The sequence below is a fragment of the Lissotriton vulgaris genome, chromosome 5 (assembly GCF_964263255.1).
Source record: "Lissotriton vulgaris chromosome 5, aLisVul1.2, whole genome shotgun sequence".
NCBI classification, from domain to species: domain Eukaryota; kingdom Metazoa; phylum Chordata; class Amphibia; order Caudata; family Salamandridae; genus Lissotriton; species Lissotriton vulgaris.
Genome location: NC_141693.1, coordinates 986580587 through 986608113, shown reverse-complemented (window position 1 = coordinate 986608113; position 27527 = coordinate 986580587). Strand labels below are relative to the sequence as shown.

The 27527-nt window shown below is 45.0% G+C and overlaps 1 protein-coding gene across 1 annotated transcript in view; it reads right to left on the bottom strand.

Moving 5' to 3' along the window:
* DNMBP (dynamin binding protein) overlaps window positions 1-27527 on the bottom strand; it is a 583091-nt gene that overhangs the window by 364241 nt on the left and 191323 nt on the right. Inside the window, exon 3 of the mRNA XM_086922586.1 lies at window positions 14387-14543. Coding sequence (XP_086778712.1) covers window positions 14387-14531 — 145 coding nt within the window. The 5' untranslated portion in view covers window positions 14532-14543. The remainder of the gene's footprint in view (window positions 1-14386; window positions 14544-27527) is intronic.

Sequence of the window (27527 nt, the reverse complement as noted above, 5' to 3'; positions counted from 1 at the left end):
TGCTTATATGAAGTTCCAGGTATTCAGCTCCTTGCGGAACTTAAGAAATAAGGATCTGGCTGCGATGTGTTGAGGGGTGTGGGTGGAGCCAATAAAGGAAGTGGGTGGAGTCAGTGGATGAAGTGGGCGGAGGCAGCAAAGTGGGCGTGGCCTCCTTCAACAATCTGAGCACCTGCACTTAATATTTTACAAATTAAGCACTGAGGCGGTGGCAGCACTTATGGTGGGCAGGAGCACTTCCCCAAAGGCAGAGGCTTGCTCATCAAAAGACACCGGGGACAATGACTCTGACACCTCCCCTAGTGGCAGTGTGAAATTGCCAGTGGTGACACCGAAAACAGCGAATGAGATTATCTGAAGCCGCCTGAAATCAGTGGTGACCCTGGCTCCTCTGTTGCTGCTGGTTTGTCATTGGTGGACTCTGGTCCCGAGCTGAACTGGTGGGGCCAGCGCGCTCCAAACGGTTTGTACGCCAGACTTATGACTAACTGTTCACCACTCGCTGAGGGTCTTGCTGGGTTAAGACCTCATTCAGGGCTATGTTTCACATGTTGTTTGGGCGACTGACCGTTGTCAGGCTGCCCTGGGGTTTGGGAGTTGTTCAAAATGAGGGTTCATTGGTTAGCTTTCTTTGTCTTATTGTTTGCAGAGAAGGGAGGGTATACATGACAGAGGGGGCGGGTGGAGAGGGTTTCCCCCTTATAGGTTATGGGGCATTTAACGCTGTAAAGTTCCTTACATGGAACATCCATGGAATGGGCACAATGGCCAAATGCCACAACATTTATTCCTATCTGCGGCGTAGAGATGTGCACATCGCCTTCCTCCGGGAGACACATCTTAACAGGGAGGAGGTTGGGAAGTTAAAAAGGAGATGGAGGGGGCAGATCTTTGCAACTACCTACTCAGCCTTTGCTAGGTGGGTGTTAATCTGGGTGAAACCTGGGGTCCCCTTTGCCCTACTTACGGGTAGATTAGCGGGGCAGGAAGTGACACTAGGCAATGTATATGTGCCCAATCAGGAGCAGGTCGGCTTCCTGGAGTCTTTCTCCGCCTCACTGGCTCTCCACCTGAGTGGTCACCTTATCTTAGGGGGTGATTTTAATTGCGTCGTGAATGTTACAGTTAATCGCTTCCACCCTCCCCTACCGGGGACTCAGCCACACCGCACAGCAGCGGGTTTTCGTGCCTGGATATCCCACTGAGGCCTTGAGGACATATGGAGATTGCAACACACTAGGGACAGGCAATATTCATTTTTTTCACCCTTCCATCAGGTGCACTCTAGACTTGATGCATTCCTCTGTTCCCAGGCCTTCAGTAGTTCTGTATCCCACTCTGAATATTTGGGGCGCACCTTGTTGGACCATAGCCCTTTATTAATATTACATCCGCCACCGTGGAGACGTCCCCCGGACCCTGCGTGGAAATTAAATCCATCACTGCTCGACGATGCCCCTTCAGGACCTCGTTGCTCACATTAATTGAAACATACTTCCCCATTAATGCCAGGACAGCCTCATCACCCCAGTTGGAATGGGAGGCATTTAAGGTGGTCGTACGAGGCCACTGCATGGGACAAGCATGTGGAGCCCATAGGGAACTGCGCCAAGAGCTCTTGGACTTAGAGGGGACCATTCGTAGACTGGATAACCTACAGGGGGAAGATGAGGGGCACTGGGCGACTTTTACAGGAGGCACAGGACCGCTACAATGACTCACTGGGCAGACTGCGTGTTATAATTACAAGGATTACCTACACAGTGCAGAAGGAGAAAAGGAGGGCGGGTCAACTGCTGGCGAGGCTTATTAAACCTGAGATGGTGGGAACTCCCATCGCCAAAATTGGCCAGGATTCAGGAGAAGTAGTTGCACGACCCGGACGCAATTAAGGTAGTATGAGAAATTGTCTGAAGCTCCGGCTGCGGCCCCTTTGCAAGATATACAACACTTCTTGGGTCCCCTACAGCTTAGCGCACTGGAGGCTGAAGCTCAGGAGGAGCTGGGAGACCAGATTACCCTGCCTGGAAGTCAAGGCTGTAATTGCAGCGCCGGCGCCTGGTAAAACACAGGGGCCTGAAGGCCTTCCGGCTGAGGTCTGCCAGCGGTTCACTGACACAATAGCCCAACATTTGGTCACGTTGTATACAGAGGCGTATGAGGGAAGGGTGGGATACCGAGCTCCACCCAGACAGCATTGGTGGTCCCCTCCCAAAGTCCAAGAAGCCGGAGGCTGGAGTGAGGTACTATAGACTTCTCTTAATGCTCAACCTGGATTTTAAGATCTTGAGCAAGATACTGGCAGGTAGGCTGCTCCCACACATGAAGGCCTTAATTCATCCAGACCAAAATGGGTGTATTCCCTCGCGCTGCACCTCTTACAATCTCTGCACGCTCTACTCAGTACTGTATCATTCGGAGGCTCCCACCCACGGACAGGCAGCAGTACTGTCGGTGGACTTGGAGAAGGCTTTTGATACGGTGAGGTGGGAGTATTTGTTTGAGGTGATGTTGCGTATGGGCCTCGGTGAGGACTGGATGCGATGGGTGAGGCTTCTATATGCCTCGCCGACTGCAAGAGTCAGGTAGAACCATTTCTAGGCAGTATAGAGTATCCTGGGGGTCGCAGCAGGGTGTCCCCTTTCTCCAGTCCTGTTTGCCCTGGCCATCTAACCCCTAGCAGAATGGTTCCATCTGAGGGAGGGGGGGGGTAGGAAGCTGGGCCTGACCTTTGGCGAGCGACGGCACCATGTCTCTCTGTATACAGACGATTTGTTGTTATACCTATCTGAGGCAGTCGAGGGTGCCACTGAGGCTTTGCATATGTTAGATGACTTTGCTCGGCTCTCTGGCCTCAGGGTTAACAAATCCAAGACGTATTTGTTCTTGCAAGCGGGGACATTTCCCAGGCTGACGGCGCTGCCAGCCGACATTCTTTGGGCTCGGAGCACCTTTAAATATCTGGGTATTCACATCTTTCATGACTTGGATGACCTAAGGGACATTAACCTGGGTGGGGCACTTCGCTGGCTCCACTCTTGCGTGCGCTTTTGGTGCACGTTACAGCTACCTTTAAAGGCGCGGATCACCCTCACCAAAATGATAATGCTACCCCGGATGTTTTACTGTTTTGTAAACCTTCCAGCCCTGATGCCGAGTAGCTGGTTCCACCCCCTGAATGCCCTCTTGAGGGACCTGGTGTGTGGAGGCGGGCGCCCCAGGGTGTCCTTGAAAATATTGCATCTCCCCATGTTGGAGGGTGGACTGGGGGTCCCACACTTCAAAATCTATATGTTGGCTGCCCAATTGCAGTGGTTGGCACAATGAGTGGAGGGTATAAACGAAGAGGGAACATGCCTATCAGACCCAATGTCTAGCCCTAAACTGGTGACGGCAAAACTACTGTTGCCGGCTATGCCTACCCCTCCACTGCTCCCTATTACAGCGCACAGCCTTTCAGACGAGGCAAAGATGCCAGGCAGGGGGCGGCAGCCCACTAAATATTCTCCCATGCTCTCCCTAGTGTGCTATGAGGTGTTGGTACGCACGTTCGAGAAATTATGGGGCAGTGGGAGGGATGAGCCTGACACACACCCGGTTCTTCACGCTGTGTTCGCGCTTGGCACTGCGGGACACTTGATGAAATGGCTAGATGCCACACTAATGGAAGCTTCCATCACCCCTCTGGTTGAGCTGCGGGCGAGATAGGATAGGGGAATAGCCCTCACTGATTCCGAGTGGCGCAGGGCGTTGAGGTATCCCAAAAAGGTTTCCCGGATTACCCGTCTAAAATATACTCAGTTTAATTACATGCAGATGACTTATATGACGCCCCAAAGACTTAACGTGACATATGGTGGGGAGGTGCGTCAATGCCCCAGGTGTGCTCACCCAGATGCGAATTTCGGTCATATGACCTGGGAATATCAAGGATTGCTTCTTTTCTGGGAAGCTGTGCTGGTCAAAATTAAGGTTGTGCTAGGTAGGGTTTTGGCCCCCACGATGCAAGCATTCTCATTGGGCCTCTTCCCCAGGCCACCTAAGCGTGTGGTTGGGAATCGGTTGAATGATCTTGCATTGGGTCTCGCTAAGCGTAGGATAGCAATGGAGTGGAAGTCGGCAAGGGGGGGGCACAATTTGCAACTTGGAAAAGGGATGTGGTTGCATGGGCTGGGGCGGAGGGCAGAATACTGAGTTGGGAAGAGGCTCGCAGAATAAGGAAGCGCCCCATTGCTGAACAGTGGAGAGAGGATTTAACCGAATGGGCGAAACCTGTGGGCTCCAGTGGTGAGGAAAATGGACTGGCTCAAGTACCCCCATCCAGTGCCTTGGCACAAGACGTTTCCCTGGGATCCCCCCGGAACTCGGGTGATTTGATGTGTGGGGGGACTACATCGAGGCCTCGCCCCACCCTGGCTTGGCTAGCTTTACCCAGATGGGATACTTATTAGAGGGGGTTTTCCCTTCCCTCTTGGACCTGCCTGTGGGTCAGGTCTACTGCCACTCCCTTGGGATCTCACTGGCTTTAATGCCTATGCACCACTCCTCTGCACAAGTTACCTTTTGCTCTTTTCTTTTGTTTTGGCTTTTCAATTGTGGGTGTTCCCTTTCTTTTTCTTTTCTATTTACGTTTTTCATTTCTTTGGTTTGAATTTTGATTCTAATGTGCTGCAACCACGAATACAACCAAGTATACCCATATGTTGGACCAATTTTGGACGGCTACCCACATAACAGATGTAAAATAATTGTAATAGTGGAGCACGCACTGGTGAAAGTAACCACCACTCGATGATGTAATTAGCCAATTATGTTGCCAGGTTTAGTGCAATGGATATTGTTTTGGGCTCTGGGATATGACCCTATTAGCACTGTTATACTAAAAGTAGGATTGTCAATGATGGCACTCCCCAGGTTCCTATATATATTGGAAAACACCCCGCATCCTGTCCCACCGCGATATTTCAAACAAATTGCTGCGTTAGTCTCCAACCTGCTCTGGAATAATGGCCCAGCGCGTATAGCCTACGACAAATTGGTAAAAAGTTGGTATGAGGGAGGGATTGCGCTTCCCAAAATTCAGCTATATTACTGAGCAGCTCAACTTAAAATAATTAACCAATGGATCCACACCCCAAGAGACGACCCAGCATACCGGGCAGACTGGTCACAGCTGGGGACGGACTGCATGCTCTCAGTACTATATAATAAATCGCAACTCAAACATTTGCACAGTCCGACACAGCATACGGCGGCCCTCTGGCATATAGCGCAGGCGCGACTGGGCTGGAAAGGAAGAATCACCAAAATGACACCATTATGGGACACGAGGTCACTAGGAAACCTTAGATTGTGTAAAGGATTTGCGCAGTGGGACTCCATAGGTATTTCCACGGAGGGGGACCTTTGGGACAAGGACATGGTAGTAGCGTTTCCACAACTCCAGCAGCAGAATGGCCTCAGACACACTGAAACATTTAGGTACGTGCAAATTAGGCACGCACTGCTCCAGGCGATCCCAGCGATCACTGATTTGCCGGAATCCTCCCCACTTGAAGATACACTATTGACAGACTTTATGCAACAGAGCGCGACTTCCCTCACATACAAAAAACTGGTCAACAACATAGAGGACCCCACGCTGAAACTTAAAGAAAAATGGGAGGGAGAGATAGGCGAGGCGGATGAATCGGAATGGAATGAAGCTTTGGCCTCTCCGAGAGAAGTGGGCATTTCAGCAAAGTTCAGACTGGTGCAACTTAAAATTTTACACCGCATCTATTACACCAGAACGCTACTCCACAAAATACATAGAGCACCCCATCCCTTTTGCTTGAGGGGCTGCGGGGAGGAGGGAACACTATTTCATACATTATGGGACTGTCCACAAATACAGGAATTCTGGAGGCAAATAATGCGCACAATCTCCCAGACACTTAAGATTTCCATTTTGCCAGAACCACGCAAGTGCCTCTTAAACATCTGGGACCCCAATGACCTAGATAGATATGGACTACTTTGGGCTACACTAGCCATGACAGTGGCTAAGCGTGATATTGCACAGAAGTGGGGGGCTCCGGAATTGCCCACTGCGAACAGATGGGCTAAAAACATGGATATCCTGATGGTTACGGAAAGAGCGGTTTACGTCCTTCGAGCTTCCCCCCGCAAATGGAACAAGGTGTGGGCAGCATGGAATGTTTATAGGGGTGAGATATGTGAACCCTTACCGGAAGGAGACGATCTGGACTCCGAGGGGGAAGATGAGTAACAAATGGGGTTGAGGGTGGCTGCCTGAACGGACCAAATGCAGCAAAGGTTTGGAACAACTCACCTGAGAGGTAACAAAGGGGCATGGAGACTTGCTGATGGGGAGAAATGTGTGGAAACGTACTTAAAAGTGATGACTCACGTTTGAAGGGGGGGGGGGTTTCTCTTAGGATTTGTAAGAGGGGTGCTCATGTTAGGCAGCACATAGCGGGAGAAAATTGATAAACTCTGATGACTAATATATGGATATACAGAAGCGCATATATAGGATTTTAGGTGGGTAGATTAAATCACGGAAGAAGAATATGTAATACGTACTATAACTTCCAGAAATGTAACATATAAATACGAATCTAAAAGCTTGAATGTGCCATACTAAATGTTGAATATGCCTTCGTGTTCATAAAGATTTTTTTTTAAAAAGTAGGATTGTCTGCTGGGAGTACCAGTGAATAACTGTTGTTAGTATTGCATTGCATAACTTGGACTCTCCCTTATACTACGCTTATTTCTATTGTTATGTGTATTCAGTATGTGAACTTGTATAAAATGTAAGCATGGGCGAATTTTGCGAATCTGGCGTACGCGAATTTGTGTATTTGCGAACTCCCAATCCGCAAATTCTTGCGAATTTGCGGATTTTTTTTTGTGTTCGCAAGGGTTTCTGCCAGTTCGCGAGGTTTTTGTACCAGTTCGCAAATGCGAACTTACTTGTCGGCTCGCAACGGTTGCGACTATGTTGTTTCTACGTCTGGTTCATCATCACAGGTTCACAGCACCCTCTGTTTCACCACTGTCACCCTGTTTCACCCATGCCACCCTCTGGTACATCAATGCCACCCTCTGGTTCATCACTGTAGATTATGGGGGGGGGGGGGGGGGGAAAGCAAGCACACCTGCCCTGCTTCAACTGACATGAATTAATTTGGGGTTGATTTATTAATGTGTCACTGTTTTAAAATTCCAGTCTGGCACCTGCTTCCTTATCTGTAATTTGCTTCCTGTTGCAGTGCAATTTTTTTTTCCAGGACCTTTGTGGCCTACTTGTAGCTATTCTATGAGCCTGCTGTGAGGGTCAGAGCAGGGTCATAGAATTGTTGCAACTAGCAACTGAACTCTGGATGGGCCCCAGTCAGGAAGCACTACAGGGAATGGTTACTAATGATGAGTTTGAACTTTTGCACCTGCTGAGTGCTTTCAGTTTTGCAAAACTCGTTTTTCTGCAGAACAGCAACTGTAATGCCCCAAACAAACTTACTTGTGAAAGTTGATTTCTAATCCAAAAGTGATCCAAAGAAAGTCAAAAGGCCTCAAATCCAAAAAAGTGCAGGCAAATGTCAACCTGAGGAGTTATTCTGATAAAAATCATCATTTTCAGAAGGTCTATGCTGCTTGCTAGTGGATTTCTTGTGCAGAATTGCAAATGTTGTAATTTCGCGAGTGCGAGATTGTTGCTGCCCGCCGCACCTACATGTTCGCAATCGCGAACTCTCGCGATGCGTCGCCAAACTCCCGCAGGATCCCGCAGCAAGATCCAAAATGGCGCAGCACTCGCAAAATATCGAGAAAAACAACTCGGCAAACGCTGAATGACGGTAAGTGAACGCTGCAATATTGTATCACCAAGAAAAAAAATCCGCTGCGTGCGAATTTGCGGATTTTCGGTAAATTTGCGAGAGTTCGCGGATTGCGAATTTACCGAAAATCCGCGAGCGGAACGGATTTTCCGCCCATGCTTAATAAAATGCTAATACAAACATTAAAAAAAAATGTAATGAACAGAATGACACCCAAATGATGAAACTGGGAAACTGAGACATTCATTCTTAAAGTTTGAAGTAAAAACAGCCAAAAATCACAAAACACCAATGATAGCAACAGCATAGATAGACTGAGACCTAGGCACAATATGAAGCAGACTACGATGGAGTGCTGTTCGGATACACCAACTGGGTTTGTCCACCACAGAAGTATACTTCTAAACCCCCCAAGCACCTCAGGAAAGACACTTGGAGACTCACAGGGTGTCCGGCAGAGGCCAACAGCAGGGTACAGTTCAGGTTCCATTGTTACTGGTCAGATGGACACTTCCAAGGAAAAGGCCTCTTATAACTTGTTGTATTCCTGTAGCTTAAACAAGAGGTCAGCCTTATGTCTCTTGGAGTCCACCTCTGTGTACCGAGTACAGGAGGTGAAGTCCAGTCCTTCAGGGTTCCTCTCAGGTCACAGACAGCAAGCCCAGTCCTCCTCTAATCTGCCACAGGTGCAGAAAGTGTTCTAAAATGGGTGTCTTATGGTGCCACATTTATGCCTGGCCCTAGTTAGTGGATGAGAATGGGTCCTGGGGCACACCCCGACCAATGGGGTAAAAGTTCCCGGTCCAACACTACCCAATATGAGCCTTTTCAAGATGGCAAATGTCTTCGACCTCACTAAACTTGGGATCTGAGGGCCCGGGGTGTGTGTCAGGAGTATAGAATGGTAATTCTAGTGTCCGACATCTAATACTGAAATACAGTTTGAGGCAGTCACTGTACCCACAATAACCCCAGAGACAAAGGGCTGGTAGGACAAAATCAATGTCCTTCAGTAACCAAATAGAGATTATATATATGAATTGACTCTCTGCATCCTATTCTCTCCTCTTTTTTAAGTGTGCCCCAAGGGCAGGACTAAAGCAGACTCCTTCAGCAATCAGACAGTGAATCCACAAGAATTGTCCTGGCATCCTGTTCTTTCCCATTGCAAGTGAGCCCCAAGTTGTATATGTGAGCCCAGTAGAACTGTCAGGATCTGGCATTGTTGTGTGAAAAAGGATATCTAAAGCTCACACTCTGCGTATTCTACAGGGTTCAGAGGAGTCATTTCTGCCCATTCAGGTCAGAATGTTGTTCAGCCTAGGTGGCATTCACACTTATTCAGGGATAATTACTGGCTGGGAGCAGCTAGAGAGGTAATGCAAATTAGCCTCCGGTAATGTCAGGCAAGGAAAAGATAACTTTATAAAAAAGTGTATTTTCCTTCGTATTTATGAAACTTTCTAATTCATCACTGAAGTGGATTTTTAATAACTACTAAATAGTTGTTTAAATATATTCCTTATCTGGTCCCATTCCCAAGATATAGTATTAACATTTTAATCTGTACTTTGGTTTTCTACATAGGACAACTATGCCTGGCACAGTGACAATAGTTTTTTGGTGCTAGGCACTGTAAGGACATTTTAACGTTACATTTCAATATGCCTATTCTTAAATACCATGCATCCTGCCTTGTGGGCTACAAGGCCTCTACAGGAGTGAATTAATAATATTTATACGGGAAGGTTTGACCAGTCAGGAGTTCTTTTGATATGCCGTTTACACTGCTGGCTACAATGGAAGGTCTGAAACCATGGTTGCACTGCCACTGCGGTAGATGCAGTCCACTAGTGACATTTAATGTACAGGGCATGGGTACACCTCATGCCTTACACTAGAGATTCAAAAGTTAGCCAAACAGGGCTATGTCAATTCAACTGTGTTTATAATGGGAGCACAGGCACTTTACTACTGGTTAGCACGTCTTACATGTACAAAGTGCTAACGCCAACAAAAATAAAAGGTTGGATTTCCTAAAATGGACATTGTGGTTTTGCCAACTTTACTCACCGGTCATCTTTGTAACATTATGGCAGTCTGAGATTCAATTCATCACCCAGCATAGTCTGTGTACTGAACTAATATTGCAGTAATTGTGGTTTACATACAGGATAATGCTTTAGGCAGAATGCGAGTCGGTAAACATCTCTGTTACATTTCTAGGGTTAAAAGACAACGGCTGATTTTTCCCTAATAATTTATTAACTATCATGAAGAAAAGAATATATGATAATGCAGCTGGACTAATTTCAGTGAAATTACCATTGAGCGAATGGTGCTCTAATGAAGTAAATTTTATGGGTGAATTCTTGTACTAGACTTTTAAATGTTTCTAAGATAAAATACGTTATTTACAGAGTTGTGTATAATGTGATATGCAACTTTACATTGTGTCTCTATGTTCATTGCATAACATGGATTTTGTTGTTCAAAGTGGTTTAATCTTAAAAGGTTCGGAGGGGTTTTAGGAGGTTGAGAACAGATAGGTCTACAGATTTGTGCTATTTTCTACTGAGGAGTTAAAGTCACAGAGGGGGTGTGGTAGTTAAAGTAGCTAAAGGTGACTAAATGGAAAACAAGGTTGGGAAGTCCCATCACGTAACTGAAATGTTTTCATGTACCTCATGATTTGGCGGTAGTTCAGTTGGCACCTACTTTCTGTACCTCTTTGGAAAATAAGATGTGCTTGGCTCGTGCAGAGCTTTTTGCCAGGAGTACAGCTGAGCGCCACATTTTGCAAGTACATTGGACTGCTTCCAAAAACTGTGATGTGGAGGCTGCAGAGCACTCATGTGGTGCAATCCTTCATGTACCCTTCACACTGCCCTTGGCTGCATCCCTGTCATGTTGCTCTTTCGCTGCTGTCTGCTTTTATTTGTGCTGTTCCTGATCTGTCCTCTGCTCCCCTTTTATTTCATCCTCGCTGGCAATATGTGTGTGTTTTTTTTTTTTTTTACCTTGTGAGAGTAGAGGGAAAGCTCTCCCTGACCTACACAGCCACTCCATATCCATCTGCTTTGTGCTTGTCTACCTAAGTGTACGGGAAGGAATATGTGATGTTACATCGCATGCGGTACAACGCATGCGATTACAACTCATACCTTTACATCACAAGCATGTGTATGTGTAACAGAGAGAGGGAGAGAAAGAGACTGTTTTCAGAAACTGGATAACTTGGCCTATCCCAATAGACACCAGATGCATGCCCTATCTTTGACATATACTTTTACTAGTAAGAGATGCTTTCAGTTGTTGCTTCCAGAAGGAGCAGTGCCATTGTCCATGGTGGAATGTTCTTCAGCAAAAATCTCCACTTTTGAGGGTATGCAACTTCCTACCCAGGAAATGGGGTATAAGCAAGACCAAGAATGCTTTCACAAAGGAGGTTGAATTTAGACCTTGCAGTATTTCAGTGATGGTGTTTACCAGTACCCTTCGTATCCCTATATGCTGTTGATAATGCGGTCTTGATTTCCTGATTATGATAGTCTTTGTCCATCTGACATACCTGCCATATGGGTTTGCCCTTTCTCTTGTTGGGGAAATGAGGATTAGGCTTAGACCCTTCATTTCGTACTCCAACGTTGGGTAGGGTTTACTAACAGATTCTTAGCAATGAATCTTTTACATTCCACAGAGGTTATCTGGAGACACACACATGAAAAAGTCATAGATTTGCTTCTTCTGTTCTCATGGACCCAAGCACCTCCACTCCAGGAGAAAGTAAAAGGCTGCCATCTCATGTCCACTTTCTGGTCCACACTGGGTTGTCATAGTTAGAACCTAGTTATCATAGGAAGAGCGTTTTTTGGTTTGCTAATAACTTTGGCACATTTTAACAAATCTTTACAAAATTTCCCCAAAAAAGGATATCAGTTTCGCGGGGATCCATCAAGTAAGGTGGAGAAAAAAACGGGGGTTCCAAAACGCATTTCCCCCATGCAATTCTGCTCCTGGGAGGGAACAAATCAATGGAGCTGGCTCCCGCAAGCACACAGTATGGTGCCGGCTGTGGCAGCCTTCGCCCCTGCACCTCCAACGTTGTGGGTAGGCACTGGGGCACCAACCATAAATTCGAGTGGCTGTTTCCCGCAAGGATAGCTGGCAGGGGCTATGGGGGTCCCGGGACATCCCTGCACCCCTCCAACCTAAATGGAATTATGTGTGCCCTGGTTAACAAACAATTGGCACCCACTATGGGTGCTGGCTGGAGGGCGAGCAGTGGATGTGGGGGTCTTGGTGTTCCACCTAAGCATGAGCGAATTTTGCGGATCTCGCGTTCGCGAATTTTGCGGATTTGCGGATTCGCAATCCGCAAAATCCGCGAATTCCCGCGAATTTGCGGATTTTTTTTTTTTTGTGTTCGCCCGTGTTTCTGCCAGTTCGCGAGGGTTTTTACAATTTCGCAATTTGCGAACTTACCTGTCGGGTCGCAAGTTTTGCGAACTTGTTGTTTCTACGTGTCCAACCTGTTTGGGACACTCTTCTTCATCACTGCCACTCTCTGTCACCACTGCCACTCTCTGACTACTCATGCCACCCTCTGGCCCACCCATGCCACCCTCTGTTTCATCACCACACCCTCTGGTTGTCCAGTGTACATTATTTTCGGCAAAGCAAAGCACACCTTCCCTGCCTCAAGTGACCTGAATTAATTTGGGGCTGATTAATGTGTCACAGAATATTTTTTTAGCTGGCACCTGCTTCCTTAGTGCGCCCTGATTAGTGATCTTTTGCACTTGCTAAGTGCTTTCATTGTTGCAAAATTAGTTACAACACCTGCCCTGCCCCAACTGACAATAATGAATTAGGGGCTGATTAATGGATTTTAACTTCCAGCCTGGCTCCTGCTTGTCTCCCTTAGCTGTAATTCATGACCTTTGTGGCATATGTGTAACTATTCTGAGGTTCAGAGCAGGGTCACATAATAGTTTCAACTGGCAACTGAACTCTGGAGGGGCCCCTCAGGAAGCACTACAGGAAATGGCTACTAATGATGTGCCTGAACTTTTGAACCTGGTAAGTAGTTACTTTCAGTTTTGCTTAGATCGTATTTCTGCAATTTCGCACTTATTCGCGGGGCGCGAACTCACGCGAACAGTGCGAGCAGTGCGAGCAAAATCCGCTGCTCGCGGATTTGCGGATTTTGCAGGAAATTCGCAAATCTCGCGGATTGCGGATTTCCCGAAAATCCGCAAAATCCGCGAGCGGAACGGATTTTCCGCCCATGCCTAGTTCCACCACAACCCCCAACACTAATACTAATAAAAATAGTATGAGAACCCAAGGTGGGCACCGGAGGGCTCGAAAAAAAGAAAAAATAACAGCAGGAGTCATTTGTTTATTATTCACTGCCAGGATGTCCTAGGACATTTATAAAATATTTATTTTCTTGCACCACCAAATATTTTTTTAATGTTGTAGGGGGCTGCAGGAAGTGCACCAGCCCTCAAGTAAACATAAAAAAAAACATTAAGTCTTGCTTACCATATTTTGTAAAGCACTTTAAGCTGGAGCTCTATGCTCAAAGGATAGAGTGCAGGACTTCCTTGTAGTGGAATCTATGGCTACACTTTTGACCTTAAAAATGTTATAGGAAAGACTCAAAGACATGTTGATTTCCTTTTTTTAATAACGTTTTTTCAAAATAGTTTAAGACAATCACTTTTGATAAACCTTACAAAGTGTCAATTTATAAAATACCTATTTGATCACAATCATTGGTAACTTTTTGACAGAAACAATAGGTCTGCTTTATGTATGCTGATGTGCTGACCCTATGATAAAGCTTATAGACCACTTGACCCTTTGACAAAGCTTATAGGTCTGCCTTACTTAAAATGATGCCCTTTATATTGTTACATCACACAGTCAGCCATAAATGCCCAAAGGGGTTGGGTGCAGAGCCAGGCCAGAGGCCAGGCCTTGTGCCCAACCCTACACTGCGCATAGTAATGGACATCTTGCTTTACCTAAAAAAACATAGACATTCCTTAGGTATTTATTGGAAAATAAAAACAAAAGGTTAAAGTGAAGTTATACAGTTAGGTGAACATGAACATTTTAACATACTGTTTTAAACTAACAAAACCATTGAACTTCACCAGTTATAGCTATCTCAACTTATAACTTGTGCACTAAAGTAACTATACCTCACGCCCTTGCCATGTACTACTTATGACCTCACATATTACAACACTCATATACACAAACACATACACACTATGATGCTAATTCTGAAATTATCTTTTTATTTGACTCCAGAAAAAGTTCAGTCTCATGGTTTTGTTCTAGAAGACAAATGCAAGAAGGTTGTGCAAATCTGATCTAAGCGCAGAACAAAGCATTATTCAACTGTGAAACAGAAAACTCTTTCAGATATCACATGGTATGCTAGGATCCTAGTAATGATCAACATAAAATATTGTGAAAAGTTAATCAACTTTCCTACTCTATAATTGTCCAAATGATCTTACCTGTGATACCCTTTTTGCTGCCAAGGAGCCAGAACTCATCCACCACACTTAAGACTTCAATGACATCCCCCACAAACAAGGGCAGCTCTTCGGAGACACTGGGACAGAAATCAAACATAGCTCGAACAACGGATCCAGCCTCCATTGTGCGTCAGACCTAGAGAAGGAACAAATACGACATGTTTTATACATGAGTTACCCTGAGAAAAGAAAACACTGAATAAATATTGAGTTACTTTCAGTGTCCAATGTGTTCATGGAGAGTACAGAACTAGCCGGTTAAGTTACCAGATTTACCTAAATTACTTTTATCGCGTCCTAGATTGTTCAACAAATGATGCACTTCCAGTGAAATGACAGAAAAATGTCCTCCAACTTCAAGCGTAATAATGTGCAACCATCAAGGGCAGACTGGCATATGAGGCAATCTGGAAATGCCACAAGGGCTGTTCTCACTGCTCAGTGAGTGGGACCTTTTTTGGTTGTTTGATGGTCTGCCTTATGGACTGCTAGGCCGTTTTTAATGTTGATTTCAAGTTATTAAAAGAATTGTGGCATCATGCAAAAATGCATGCAGTTTCCCATATGTTGCAAAACACCTACACTGCATATATATTTAGAAGTTAAAAATAGCCCCGATTTGCAAATGTGGGCCTCTTTTATCTATCTGGTTCATTAACGAGGGTGACAGTAATTCTGATACCCAGGCCTATTTACTGTCCCAGTCCGACCCTAGAAACTATCATAAAACTCTTATCACTTTACAAACAAACATTGTCAAAGCCAATTGGTCTCATCCTTGTGACATACATCCTTTGTTAAAGGGTTTTAGCCAAGTTGGATAGCATCTCTGATCCTTGGCAGCGTGGCAAAAGTTTACAAAAGTTTTTTAAAGCCTTTGATGCAACTGCTGTGTAATTTTCTAGGCATGCGCATCACACATGTGAGATCCTACAAAATGACAGTGGCGCTTTATTTTTAGGTCTCGCCTAGTGAACAAAGCGCATGCGCTGGTTCGCCTTGGCGAGACTATTGTTGTCGGTTTGGTGCGCTTAGGGGACAAAACATGTGCGAGCCCGGACAGGCGATGTGCACATGCACGGCGACAGGATGTGCACTCCGTACGCGTGCACATCTCCTGTCCCCTTGTAGGGCCTGGTGTTACAAAGCACGTGCGGCAGGCGCTTTCACTTTCCTTCCCCCCATCGGCTCCACGGAGACAGCTTGTTGTCCAATGCGATAGAGACTCCTTGGGCAGTTGATAATCTCGCCTTTGTCCCCTGCTCCAGTGGCACTAATCCTTATCCGCATCTGGACGAACCTACATGGGCGTGAGTGGGCTTGCCTGTGTTCCACTTTCAACAAAGCACAGTGAAGTGGAGTCTATTAAAGGACCTGCGGCAACAAGAGTCAGCAGGGGGCGATGCCTAAGACTTCAATGTGTCCGGGGTTTAGCACCAGCTCAGTGTGGCATCCAGCCTGCGAAGGCCGGAGTGCTCGTGGAGAATGACCCTTGTGAGAGCAGCCGCTGAAGGAAGCAGCCGGGATCAAATAAGTAATAGTCTTCTTTCTACTTGGGCGAGGGGATTTTTTCGCATAAATATAGGTTTGCCGCATTTGGCACATGCTCCACCATCTGTTGCATAATCTGGAAATGTTAACAAATTTTTTTTTTCATTTTAGTTTCTAGCTCAAACTGTCAGAACGTTACAAAACGTGCAGTGGTATGTTGCCGCACAGAGGAAGGTCCCCTGCAAAGCTTGAATGGTCCCCTTTCTGTTGTGTATTGCTATATTTGGGTGTCAAGCTGGAACTAAGGAGGTGCAGTCAATGCCCTGACATTGTTAACAAGTGGGGGAATGCCACAATAATGGCAGTTTTAACACTTGACATACAATGTGCAGCATTGCACCATATAATTTAGCTTTTTTGCTGCATAATTTCATCAAACCTGACGCATAATTTGGCCCTTCCCTGCCGCATAACTCCAGTGGCCTTGCACGTGGCACACTGGCTACCCTACTGCGCAACCATAAATTAGGGTATATGTGAGATTACAAATGTCCCCTTTTTCTGTACCTCGTGCAATTATTTTCTCACGTGGAGGCATCCCTTCCCCATCGCCCTTAAAAATGTGGGTCCTTACATCACTTAGCCATGCTCATTGCACTACCTAAAACCTAAATGAAGTAGGTGTAAGTTTTGATGTGCAATGAGCATTGAAAATCCCATTATCACATTTTCTCAACACCAACAAAGTCACGAGACCTAGTAGCCATCTGCTACATAGCAGTAGCAACTCAAGCGTATTTTTCTGCCTACAACCCATGACTGGAAAACCAACCCCTTGGTAGGTACATTGTTGAATAAGTAAGAATTCCCAAACCGCTATGTACAGAGGCGGATCTTGAAAACCCTATTTCTTCCCGCCGTCGCCGGATTACCCATTCACACCCTCCGGCCTGTTCATAATCTGCGTGCCGCCTCTGCTTCTGGCGCGAAATGAAGGATACGGTCTCAGAGTGTGCTCGAAGCAAGAGGCCCCCTGGCTCCTTGAGGAGGCCGCTCGAGGCGGCTTTAGTTCTGGGAAGTGACCCGCGCCAGTGGGAGGGTGACCCCCACCCCTCCGGTGCCAACCACACACTCACACTTCCGTCACATTCTTCCTGGGCAGACGGGGGCTGCTAGCACAGGCTGCCATCCGTGTGTAAAGGGGAGGGAGTGCAGGCCCAGGCTGGGAGCGCCATATATGGAATCCTGGGTTTGTTATATGGCATGCATGGCCAGTGTAGGTCACGCACTGAGGGCCAGATTTGTGGCTGTGGCTCTGCATGAGTTTAAAGCAGATGAGTGTGTGATACTATACTTGTGCATAAGAGATGCTAATCAGCTATTGTGGCCATGCAGTTTGTGCAGCAAATTGCCATGCAGGTGGTCATGCAAACGAATAGCTATCTTGGGCTGTCCTAGATTGAGTGCCCTGGTGTGGTTCTGTTGAAACGAGTACAACAAGTCGTTCATATTTTTGGGGGTCTTCTCCCTTTAACAAACATCAGGGTGTTTCATGTTTTCATCCTCTAAGCAAGAAAACGGTAGTTGTCCGTTTGGGGGTGTTCTGTTTCCATGCTCAGCAGTCAAATAAACTAGGAAGTCACTTTTGATACTGACTACAATTGTGCACAGACAGATGCTACCCATGGTCACTTTTGTGAGCTGGATAACCCAGCAAAGCGTGTCTCTTGAAATATAATGGTGTCGAACAGGAAGTCTCAATAACTTAACCGGAAGTAGGCAGGGAATGAACAGGTAGTGCTAACATTTTCCTTTGCATGGATATCCTTTCTCGGAAACGCCAAGGTAGCAGAATTGTTACCCAGCACTCATTGACCTTCTATGACCTCAAAGGGTTAACCTCATCTTCTATCCTTAAACTTTCAACAGTCTTTTTACAACTAAGAACTTCGGAAAAAGGTCAAGGAGGTGGACTGCAGAAAGCAAACATGGCGCCTTGGTTCTTGCTGCTGTTTTCAAGACTCTTTAAGACTAGGGGTAGAAAGGAATGTGTACGAAATACCAAAATGTAAGCCAGGTGTAGTATCTGCTACTTTTGATTGATGGCTGTGCGGACTTGCATTTTCATCATTGTAGACAAGAGGAAACTACCTGCTTTGGTAGCCTCTTTCAAACATGCTGTGTTGTTGGCGAACGTCATGCTGACCCTTTTAATAGAGTTGATTTTCTGTTGATATTGGGCTTGTGATTGTAGGGTCTTCTGGTCTGGAGCTTGACAGGTGATGCCATTCTTGTGTGCTGTCAATCAGTGTGTACTAGGAAGAGCCAATGCCACTGCAGCTGGAAGTAAGATTGATTAGTCGTATTGTCCATAAGTGCCTATGGTCTCTTAGATGGCTTTTTAGGTCGAGACTGGGCAGCGCATGTGCTGTTGCTTGGCATGCAGTAGTAGAGTATGCCTTTGAAGCCCCATCCACTCTCTGCCCATATTTTTAATTGGCTTGTATCATTCCCCTTTTAACACGCTGGCTTCCGAATCGTTATTAGGCTTGTTAGTCCCTCTTTGGTACCGCCTTGTCTGCATTTGTAACCTCTCATAGCGACTAGCCCTTTTACTTCTGTTGCCACATGGTATGTCTTATTTAGACTGTTAGCACTCTTTTTTTTAATGGGTTTCTCCTACTGCAGGAACGGCCTGCTTTCCTCGCCATGCGCACTTTCACTTTCAAGCAGCCCCGGACAATGGCGGATGCTTCTTTGAAGTGAAATAGGTCTTGCATTTACAAAACTTTGAGCTATTGCCATTGTGACAATAGCTTAAACCCTTGTAAATGCAAGACCTATTGCATTGCAAATGCTTGTTCTGTTTAGTAACTAATTCAAAAGTTTTTTTGAGTGGGGTGGAGAGAAACGTGGAAACAACAGGGGAGGGGGAGGTAACAGCAGAGAAACAATGGGCAGGGTGAAAATGGAGGAAGCCAAAGCATCCCAGGCAGGACGGGGGTGGTGGAGGGGAGACAAAGCAGTACAGGGGTAGGGGAGGAAGCCAAAGCAACATGGAAAAGGGTGGGAGGGGCAGCTAAAGCAACCTTGGGGAGAGTTGGAGAGGAGGGAAAGTAATGCAGAAGACAGGAGGGATTTGAAAATAACAAGGAGGGCATAGCGAGGTAACAGGGAGAAGCACAAGGGTAACCAAGAGCAATACGGAGTGCTCCGGAAGAGAAGTATACAAGGTTGACAGTTCCAAAACAAAGAGGGCTTAACAGAAAGAAAAAGTAGTGCTTGAAAAGCAAGGATTTGAAACAGAGATGGAAGCCAATCAAAGTGACGGTAAAGAGATAATGCTCCATGGTAGGGACAACCACAAGATTGACAGGCTGAGACACAAATTAAAAGGAAGCAAATGAGTGAGAAGAACGACAACCAATGGTAAGTAATGGGAAGATTTGAAGGCACACTATGTGTTTGATAAGCCACAATATGCCTCACAATAGGCCAAGCATGCGCTGAGTAGTAGGCTCGACCTATAATATAATCCCACGTGAAGGTAAGTAAATACAGTATACACCACTATAAGCATAAGAAACCAGAGACGTCAGATGCCGTCTTTTGATGCACAGTTCAACGGAGATATTAAAATGTCCATATCTAAACCATGTTTTTGTCGTATTTCCAACCAGATACTATTTACTCTGGCTTTTTATGCTTATAGTGGTGAATACTGTATTAACTTATTTCGAATGGGATTACACTATTCCTGGTTGTGGTAATCCTTTACTTCAATCAGGTTTTATCACATTCGTCTTACTATTACACATGTCATTGGTTTCATCTTGTCTAGTTACACTTAAAATAGGCAAATATCAACTATGTTACACGCATAGTCACTTACAGGGGTCAGTAACCTCGACAGATTGACTGTGGTGTTTACTATCATTTTAATGTATCCCTCTAGAGAGATCTTAGTGTTTTTCTTTGTTACCCAGTAAAATAATGTCAGAGTCTCCATATAAATGGTCTTTCACTTATCCATTGGAAATCTAGGTGCTATCCTCCGAAGTCTCCTCGTAAACATTGGAATAAATCAGTCACATGGACCAAAGAGAACACTTTACAATGAAAGTAAGACCACCTCACTCCCAGAGGGTGCCAGTAATTTTTGCAGAATGTTAATAATACCATTGGTTTGACACATCCCTTTAGAGAGATCATAATGTCCTTCTTCATTATATGGCAACGAATGTATAGAGTCCCCATATAAATATTATTTTCTTTTATTTATCCACAGGATGTTTACGTGATATCCTAAGGTTTTCTCAAGTCCAGGAATATATCAGTTCTGGTTACTATAGAGAGTACTTAATTATGAAAGTAAGAATATTATTTCACTTTTCTGGGTGAAGGATCTGATCTATGCAACTTTGTAATTCTTATAGTCAGTATATTATTGCAGTTCTATTCAGTCTAATAATCACTTACCAGGCCTTACCCTTTCCTTTCCAGGGTGCAGTGTCTGTGAAAGGTAGGACATGTACTGAGGTGTGCACCATGTCCTGGCAGCGAAATATTCTCCATTTTGTTTTTCACTGTTAAAAGGCCATCTTGCCCATAGGACAGAATGGGGAAGGCTGTGTAATATGTGTCCAGGATATCTTCCCATAGGCTTAAGATGGAGAGGTGATGTTTTCTGTGCCTGAACTCACATTTAATAACACATCTTTTTGTGAAGATGTTTTTGGTGTGTTTAGGAATCGCGCTTTTAGAAGTGGCTGGTTTCTTTGTTCTAACAATTCCGTGTGTCTCTGCCTGGCTGTGGATTGTCTGTCTGGATTTGAATGGGATAGGATCTGGGAAATGTCTTGACCCAGGGGAGGAGGTGAGACAGCAACAGGCTGACCTGCATCTGGAGTGTGGGGGAGGAGTAGCCCCTGGAGGTGAAGAGGCCTGGGCTGCGGCCATAAAATTATGGCTCCACCTCCTGCTGAGTGATTGAGGAACCAGACCCCTACTAATCAAAGGAAAAAGGTGTCACTGGCAGGGAGACACCCAGAACTGGTTTGGACTGGGGTCAGTGCCCCCCTGAACACAAAGATGTCAAAGACATTTAGGGGTATAACTATGAGAGCTGAAACCCCTGAACGTTGGACTGATCAAGACTGAAAAGGATTGAAACTACTTTGCGGTCAAGAGGAACCTCTGCCAAGGAAGAACAGCTGAAGAGGCTGAAGAGGAGGACTGACCCTTGCTGTGTGTTCTGGGGTTGGCCTGCAGTTTGCTGATTTAACTAAGGAGAGGCTAAGGGACTTTGCTGTGTGCTGTGTCCCCCTGCTTTAAAGGACTTTGCTGTGTGCTGTGTCATGAAGTAACGTGTGCCCAAGGGCCTGAGGAGAGCTGGCTCCCTGTTGTGTAAACTCAGGAACATCAAAGTTTCCAAGTGTGTCTCAGCTGTGTGCATGTGCTTTTTGCAGCCCGAAGCCTTTGTAAGCATTGCCCCGGGACTGTGTGGCCCGAAACCCAACCGAGTCTCAGCGACGATTTGTGCGTATGCAGCCTGAGACTGCTGTTGGGGTCCGTGGTGCTGGTTGGAAAGTGCCCCGTGACTGCAGTGCCCCCGCAGCATAAATAATCATCCACGCTGCAGTGAAGTTGTGTGTGGCCCGAGCCGTCATTGTAATGGAGGCTGCGGATCAAGATCGCTGCCGCCGGCCCTTGCCGCAATGTGCTGTAGGATTTCATAAAGATAATAAAGTTGTGAGGTAATCGTTATCGTTGTTCGCAAGAGGAATCTGCCCAAGACCGTCAGTAACGGAGAAGGCAGCGCCGTAACCCGTCTGCTACAGCGTTACCTTATGTCGGAGCTGCGACGTCATCGGGAGCGTCCAGCAGGACGTCCGACGTGCGGGGAGAGGGAGAGAGGCAGCGCATTCCCCAGGTAAGGCTTGGAGTCTGGTCGGGAGCCGCAAGCGGGTGTGGTCTGGGGAAGCGCAGGAGGAGTACAGGAGTCCTCCCGTCTCTCTCTCACTGCATCGCGTTAGACGTCCCAAGTCCTCGAGCGGCCCGGACCTGCCCCGCAGGACCGGGGACGCCCTCGGAAGTTCAGGACTGTCGTCTGTGGTTGGGGCCTAGTGGTGCCTGTGCTAATTGCGTCGATTGGCCTGGTATTATTCCTGCATTATGAACTGCTTTATTACTTGCATTACGGATTGCATTATTCCTGCATTACGAACTGCCTGATTCCGTGCATTAAGGAGAGGGTTATACTTGCATTACGAACTGCCTTATTAGGTGCATTGAGGAATGAATTATTCTAGCATTTTACGAACTGCCTTATGTGCATTGAGGATTGAATTATTCTCGCATTCCGAACTGTCGTTATACTTGCATTAAGGAGTGCGTTATACTTGCATTACAAACTGCCTTATTAGGTGCATTGAGGATAGAATTATTCTCGCATTTACAAACTGCCTTATTACTTGCATTAAGGAGTGTGTTATATGTACATTATGAACTGCCTGATTAGGTGCATTGAGGATTGCATTTTTGCTGCATTACAAACTGCCTGAATAAGTGCATTGAGGATTGCATTATTCTTGCATTACGAACTGCATTAGTCGGACAATGCAAACTGCATTACGAACTGGATAGCATTGCATTAGGACTGCATTTGTACATCGTGAACTGCTCATTAATACCGCAAGAACCTACAAGTGTTTTTTGGCCTAATAACCGGCAAAGTGAAATATTACGCATATGTTGGAAATCGTATCAATTGGTCTTACCGCATTTTTCTGCTTGATAAAGATACCGCTATTTTCATACATCAGTGTGGTGTCCATTTGTGGTGTTATCACTGTGCGCATATGTTGGAAATCATATCGTTTGGTCTTACCACATTTTTCTGCTTGATAAAGATACCGCTATTTTCATACATCAGTGTGGTGTCCATTTGTGGTGTTCTCACTGTGTCACTGGGAGTGTGGTTGCGAATACTTTACACAGTGCCTTGAAGATAAGCCTGGCTGCTCGTGCCAAGCTACCAGGGGGTAAGCAGGGGTTATCAAAGAGGGTGTCCCTCCTTTCCCCGACTCGAAGCAAGGGTCCCTATTTGGCCTAAGGTAACTGCCTCAGCCAACTAGAGACCCCCAGTTCTAACAACATTCATCTGGTTGCTAATCATTATTATTTCCCTGGGCAGATTTTAAAGTTCTTGTATTTAGGCATCCACATGTTCAGTGACAAACCGTGACTTATTTCTGTTCCATTTCCCATTTTATTGCCTTTCATTAAATGTTTCATGTAATCTCACTAGGTCACATACAGTGGTTTTGTGCCGAAACGCGAGTAGATTAACTTGGAAGAATCATTTCAACTAGTCACAACCAAATACCTATGTTGTCAACGAGGCTGCATCAATATCAATTAATTACAAATGTTGCTATTACTTGCATTGTTGTATATTGTTATTGGCTCAAGTCTGCCCTTTGTGTATATGTGTTTTGATTGAGCATATGAATGAATGTAAAGCAATAGGCCGTTTTGTCCAATGATCTTATATTTATATGTTTTTACATCCACTATATATATATATATATATATATATATATATATATATATATATATATATATGATATATTTAAATAGTATTAAATAAAATAATAATATTTTTTAATAAACTTTTCCTATCCTTTTTGTCACATAAACTTTGTGCCTAGTTTATTCACAATCATTCTAGAAGTTACTTTAATTGTGTCGATAGTGTATATTGTTAGTACAGGCTCAAGAGTAACCCTAGGTTGTTCTACATTGATGTAGTGGGAGTAATACCATGCAACCAATCTGAGGGCAGGTTCAGTTCTACTGTTCCTAAAGGGAGTCAAACAACCTCCTGTACAATTAACTGACATGCCAGCAAGGGATGAGAAGGCTGGGGGAAGTGTCTACTACCAAGAGGAGCCACAGATTGGTGCTGCATCGATTCTGCATGATGCGGGTGAGAGGAAGTTGTGGTGGTCGAAACCTTCTCCCACTAGAATCACTGACTTCCCCATGGTTCTACCTCCATATTCAACTACATTTCAAAAGGTGCACTGTATGTTTTATATTCATAGCTGCTGTCTGAGGGAAAAGGCTTAAACTTTCCTAGCCACATCTAGGCTCCACTTCCTGGTGCTGAAATCCAACCTCTCCAGTGGGGTATGATCATGTTTGCTGCTTCCACCTATGTTAGCCAGTCAGTAACACTTTATTTCGGCAGGTTACAGCCATAAAAGTACATGATACAATATAATATACTATTTATATATCAACATCATCATAAAAATAACAATCCCCAAAATTTCGAAATTTGAAAAATTAAGAGAACAAAAAAAAAAGAATACTAACGAGATTTTAAAATTTCAGGATTCAAAAAACGACTACATAGCAACAGAAACAGCAACAAACACCCGGACATGGATGGGGGATGAAGCCTTTATACATTAGTATTACGCTTAGGGGCATCTTTAGCAGCAATTTAATCATGAGTTTCTTATAAAATAGCCTATAAAAAAAAAATAGATTAAGCTAAAAAAACTTAAAAAGAATCGTAAGGTGCGAGGGGCGTTATGAGTCAGAATAATTGGTCTTATCAAGTTAAAAAGCATCTACATTTTCCAGTCAGCAAACATGACACCTAAGTTTGCACCACATTGCAAATAAAAACTTGGCGATTGTAACAACAAAGACTGGGCAGGTATTATATTTAAATATCCTGTAGGCCACAATATAACTTCTTATACCCAGATTCCTACAGAGTTGAAGGATCCATTTAGCCCTAGCCATCCTATATGCAGGGCAAAAAAGATCACATGGATCTCAGTTTCTTCTACAATTTTGCAACCGGGGCTTAGCATACAAAGCGCAATCAAGCACCAAATGAATGTTCCTCAAATTAGTAGATCAGTGGGTATGAAAGTCAGAGTCTGCGATGAGGAGTTGTGCAACTTGCATGACCTAAACTATTCCACTGAAGGATGAGCAGAGAGTGAAAACGTATTTCAGGTGAAAAAAGAGGGATGGAATGCCAGGTAGGAAGTATCAGTTTGGATCCTCACAAGAGGCTGGGAAAATGGAACTGGCAAGAATGAACGCGGGCAGTGAGACACTGCAGTGGAAAACACCTTACTCCATACAGGAACGCAAGCTTTAAACTTATGGCTAAAGAATAAGTTTTCGGCCCTTGCCCAAGGTAGCTCAGCACCCCGATTTTGAGAACAGCCAGAGGCAGAAGTCCTGTAATTCTGCTTCTAATAGGATCTTACATTAGTCTCCTATTTAGGTTCTAAAGAGGGCACAGTTTTTTATAATGCTCAGTACTTTTCTCTGGAATAATCCCTTTACTCACTCTGAATCATAATGGAGGCTATGTCAATCCAGGAAAGCCTTGATGTGCCAACTTTTTTGCCATGGGCCTATGCACGCGCATACACTTTTAGTTGATTGTAGTTGATTGTGGGCACTATTTCCAGCTTTAATGGGATGGGTGCCTTCTTTCACAAGCAAAGCACATGCAAGCCCCAATGGGTCATATAGAACTCTCCAAGTACTTCATTCAGCCTTCCATATACCGAAACAGCACCTACATTGAAAGTGTATACATTTTCCTACCAAAGATATAGCAGTATGAAACATGTTAACTATGCCCCCACAAGAAAAATAATTATTAGATTACTCCACATAGAAAAACCTTGGGTTATGGCGACCAATCATAAAAAATTCCAATTCCTTACTAGCGTTGGGGCCCAAGTAGGTCACCCTTACTGCACATGGAACAAGGCCCAAGCAAAAAGGTGGTGGTGGGATTGCTAGATGCTGTTTCTTTTTTATTGCATAGAGTGGCAGAAAGCCTGCTTTGGGCATCAAGGCGAGGAGCGATAGCCTTGAGGCATGTGCACGCGGAATACGGCCGAGACGATTCTTGCCCACATGGCGTTGTTACACAAATCTGGACGATTATAGATACATCAACACTACACTTTGAAGTCTTTCACAGGAGCAGATTGAAATAAATTTACCTTATTAATCATATTAAGGATCCATATGAAATCCCTTTGATATCTTGTACTTTTTCTACATGTTAAACAGAAAATTAGAAGTAGAATCGTCAAAAAGGATATTACAGGAATAATCTCGCCCTGAAGAAGTCAGTAAGGACAAAACGCGTTGGCTACTCCATGTGGTAATTTTTAAAGAAAAGAATACTGAATAAAGAAGTTACACCACAACCTGCTGATTTCTCTCTGAAAATGTGTTTGTCATAAGAATTCATACTATTTGTTTTTAATGGAGTGTTCCATAGGGGATGTAAGGGTATTGCATCTCTGATCCTTGGTACCCAAACCCATAACTGTAACCTGATTAGGGGATAGTTGCAGTCATTTATTACCCCATACCCTTTGTGCTCTCATTAATGGGCAGAGTAGATAGCCTTCTTCGCAGAGCTGGAGGCATCTTTCTTTCTGCAGAATTACAGTTGTTTCACTATCTTTCCTTTCTTGCATTAGAGGACAAGTGCATACTTGCCGTGCCAGTATTGCTTTGGACCTGGAAGCAATGGGCCAAAGGAGAGGAAAATTGAGGACGAGGAGACACCTCGGTTTGTACATAAGAGAGATGAGAGCAAGAGAGATGGTAGAGGTGGCCTTTTTCGCAAACAGTAGTTATTAGCGAAGTTGCACTGGGGTCCAGGTGTCTATGGGTCCCGCTGCATCACAATAAAGAATGTCTTACTTTAAAAATGGGGCATGGGGGCTCTTTAACCTTCTAGCATAACGGCAGAGGAAAGGAGTAGTTTCTGTCCTGTAACTCCAGTTCTGTAGTAGGGGTATCTCTGTTATAGTCATAATCTAGTGAATAGTCCCGCCCATGTGCGTGGACCCCGGCAATCAAAAATAATCTCTTAAATTGTCAAAATAATGCAGAAACTGCAAAGACACTTAAGAGAGAATTTAAAGACAAATAATGCAGCCTATATCCACAGGCTACACTGTCCAGTACTTCAACTAGAAATTCCACCAAAAAACACCACACACAACACAGCCTGCCAGTTTCTACCATAGAGAAACTTGCCTCCCCCAGTCAAAGACTCTGGAATGATAGAGAGGAAGGTAGGGACAGACAAGCCCCATAGGCTGACATTATGTGGCTTAAATAGGATACTGTGCCTTTAAGAGAACTTTCCAGAACTTCTCCCAGTATCCCAGAATGCATAGCAGGTCCCTCTACTTTCAGTTCTTTTTGAAGGCGAAGCACGCCAGACTTGTCGCATTCTTTACATGACGAAATATCTCCACCGGGGAGGAGGGTGGGCGCTTATGACTATAACAGAGATACCCCTACTACAGAACTGGAGTTACAGGACAGAAACTACTCCTTCTGTAGTAGGGGATCTCTGTGTATAGTCATAATCTAGTGAATAGAATGGCAAGCCCATCCCCACACCAAAGCGGCGGTGGAGAATAAACACATAACGCCACTACTGCGCGAACAAATTTCGCAGCGAAGCCTGCCCAACCTGAGCGTCTGCCCTGGCGTCAGTATCCAGGCAGTAATGCTTAGCAAAGGTATGAACCGACTTCCAAGTGGCTGCCTT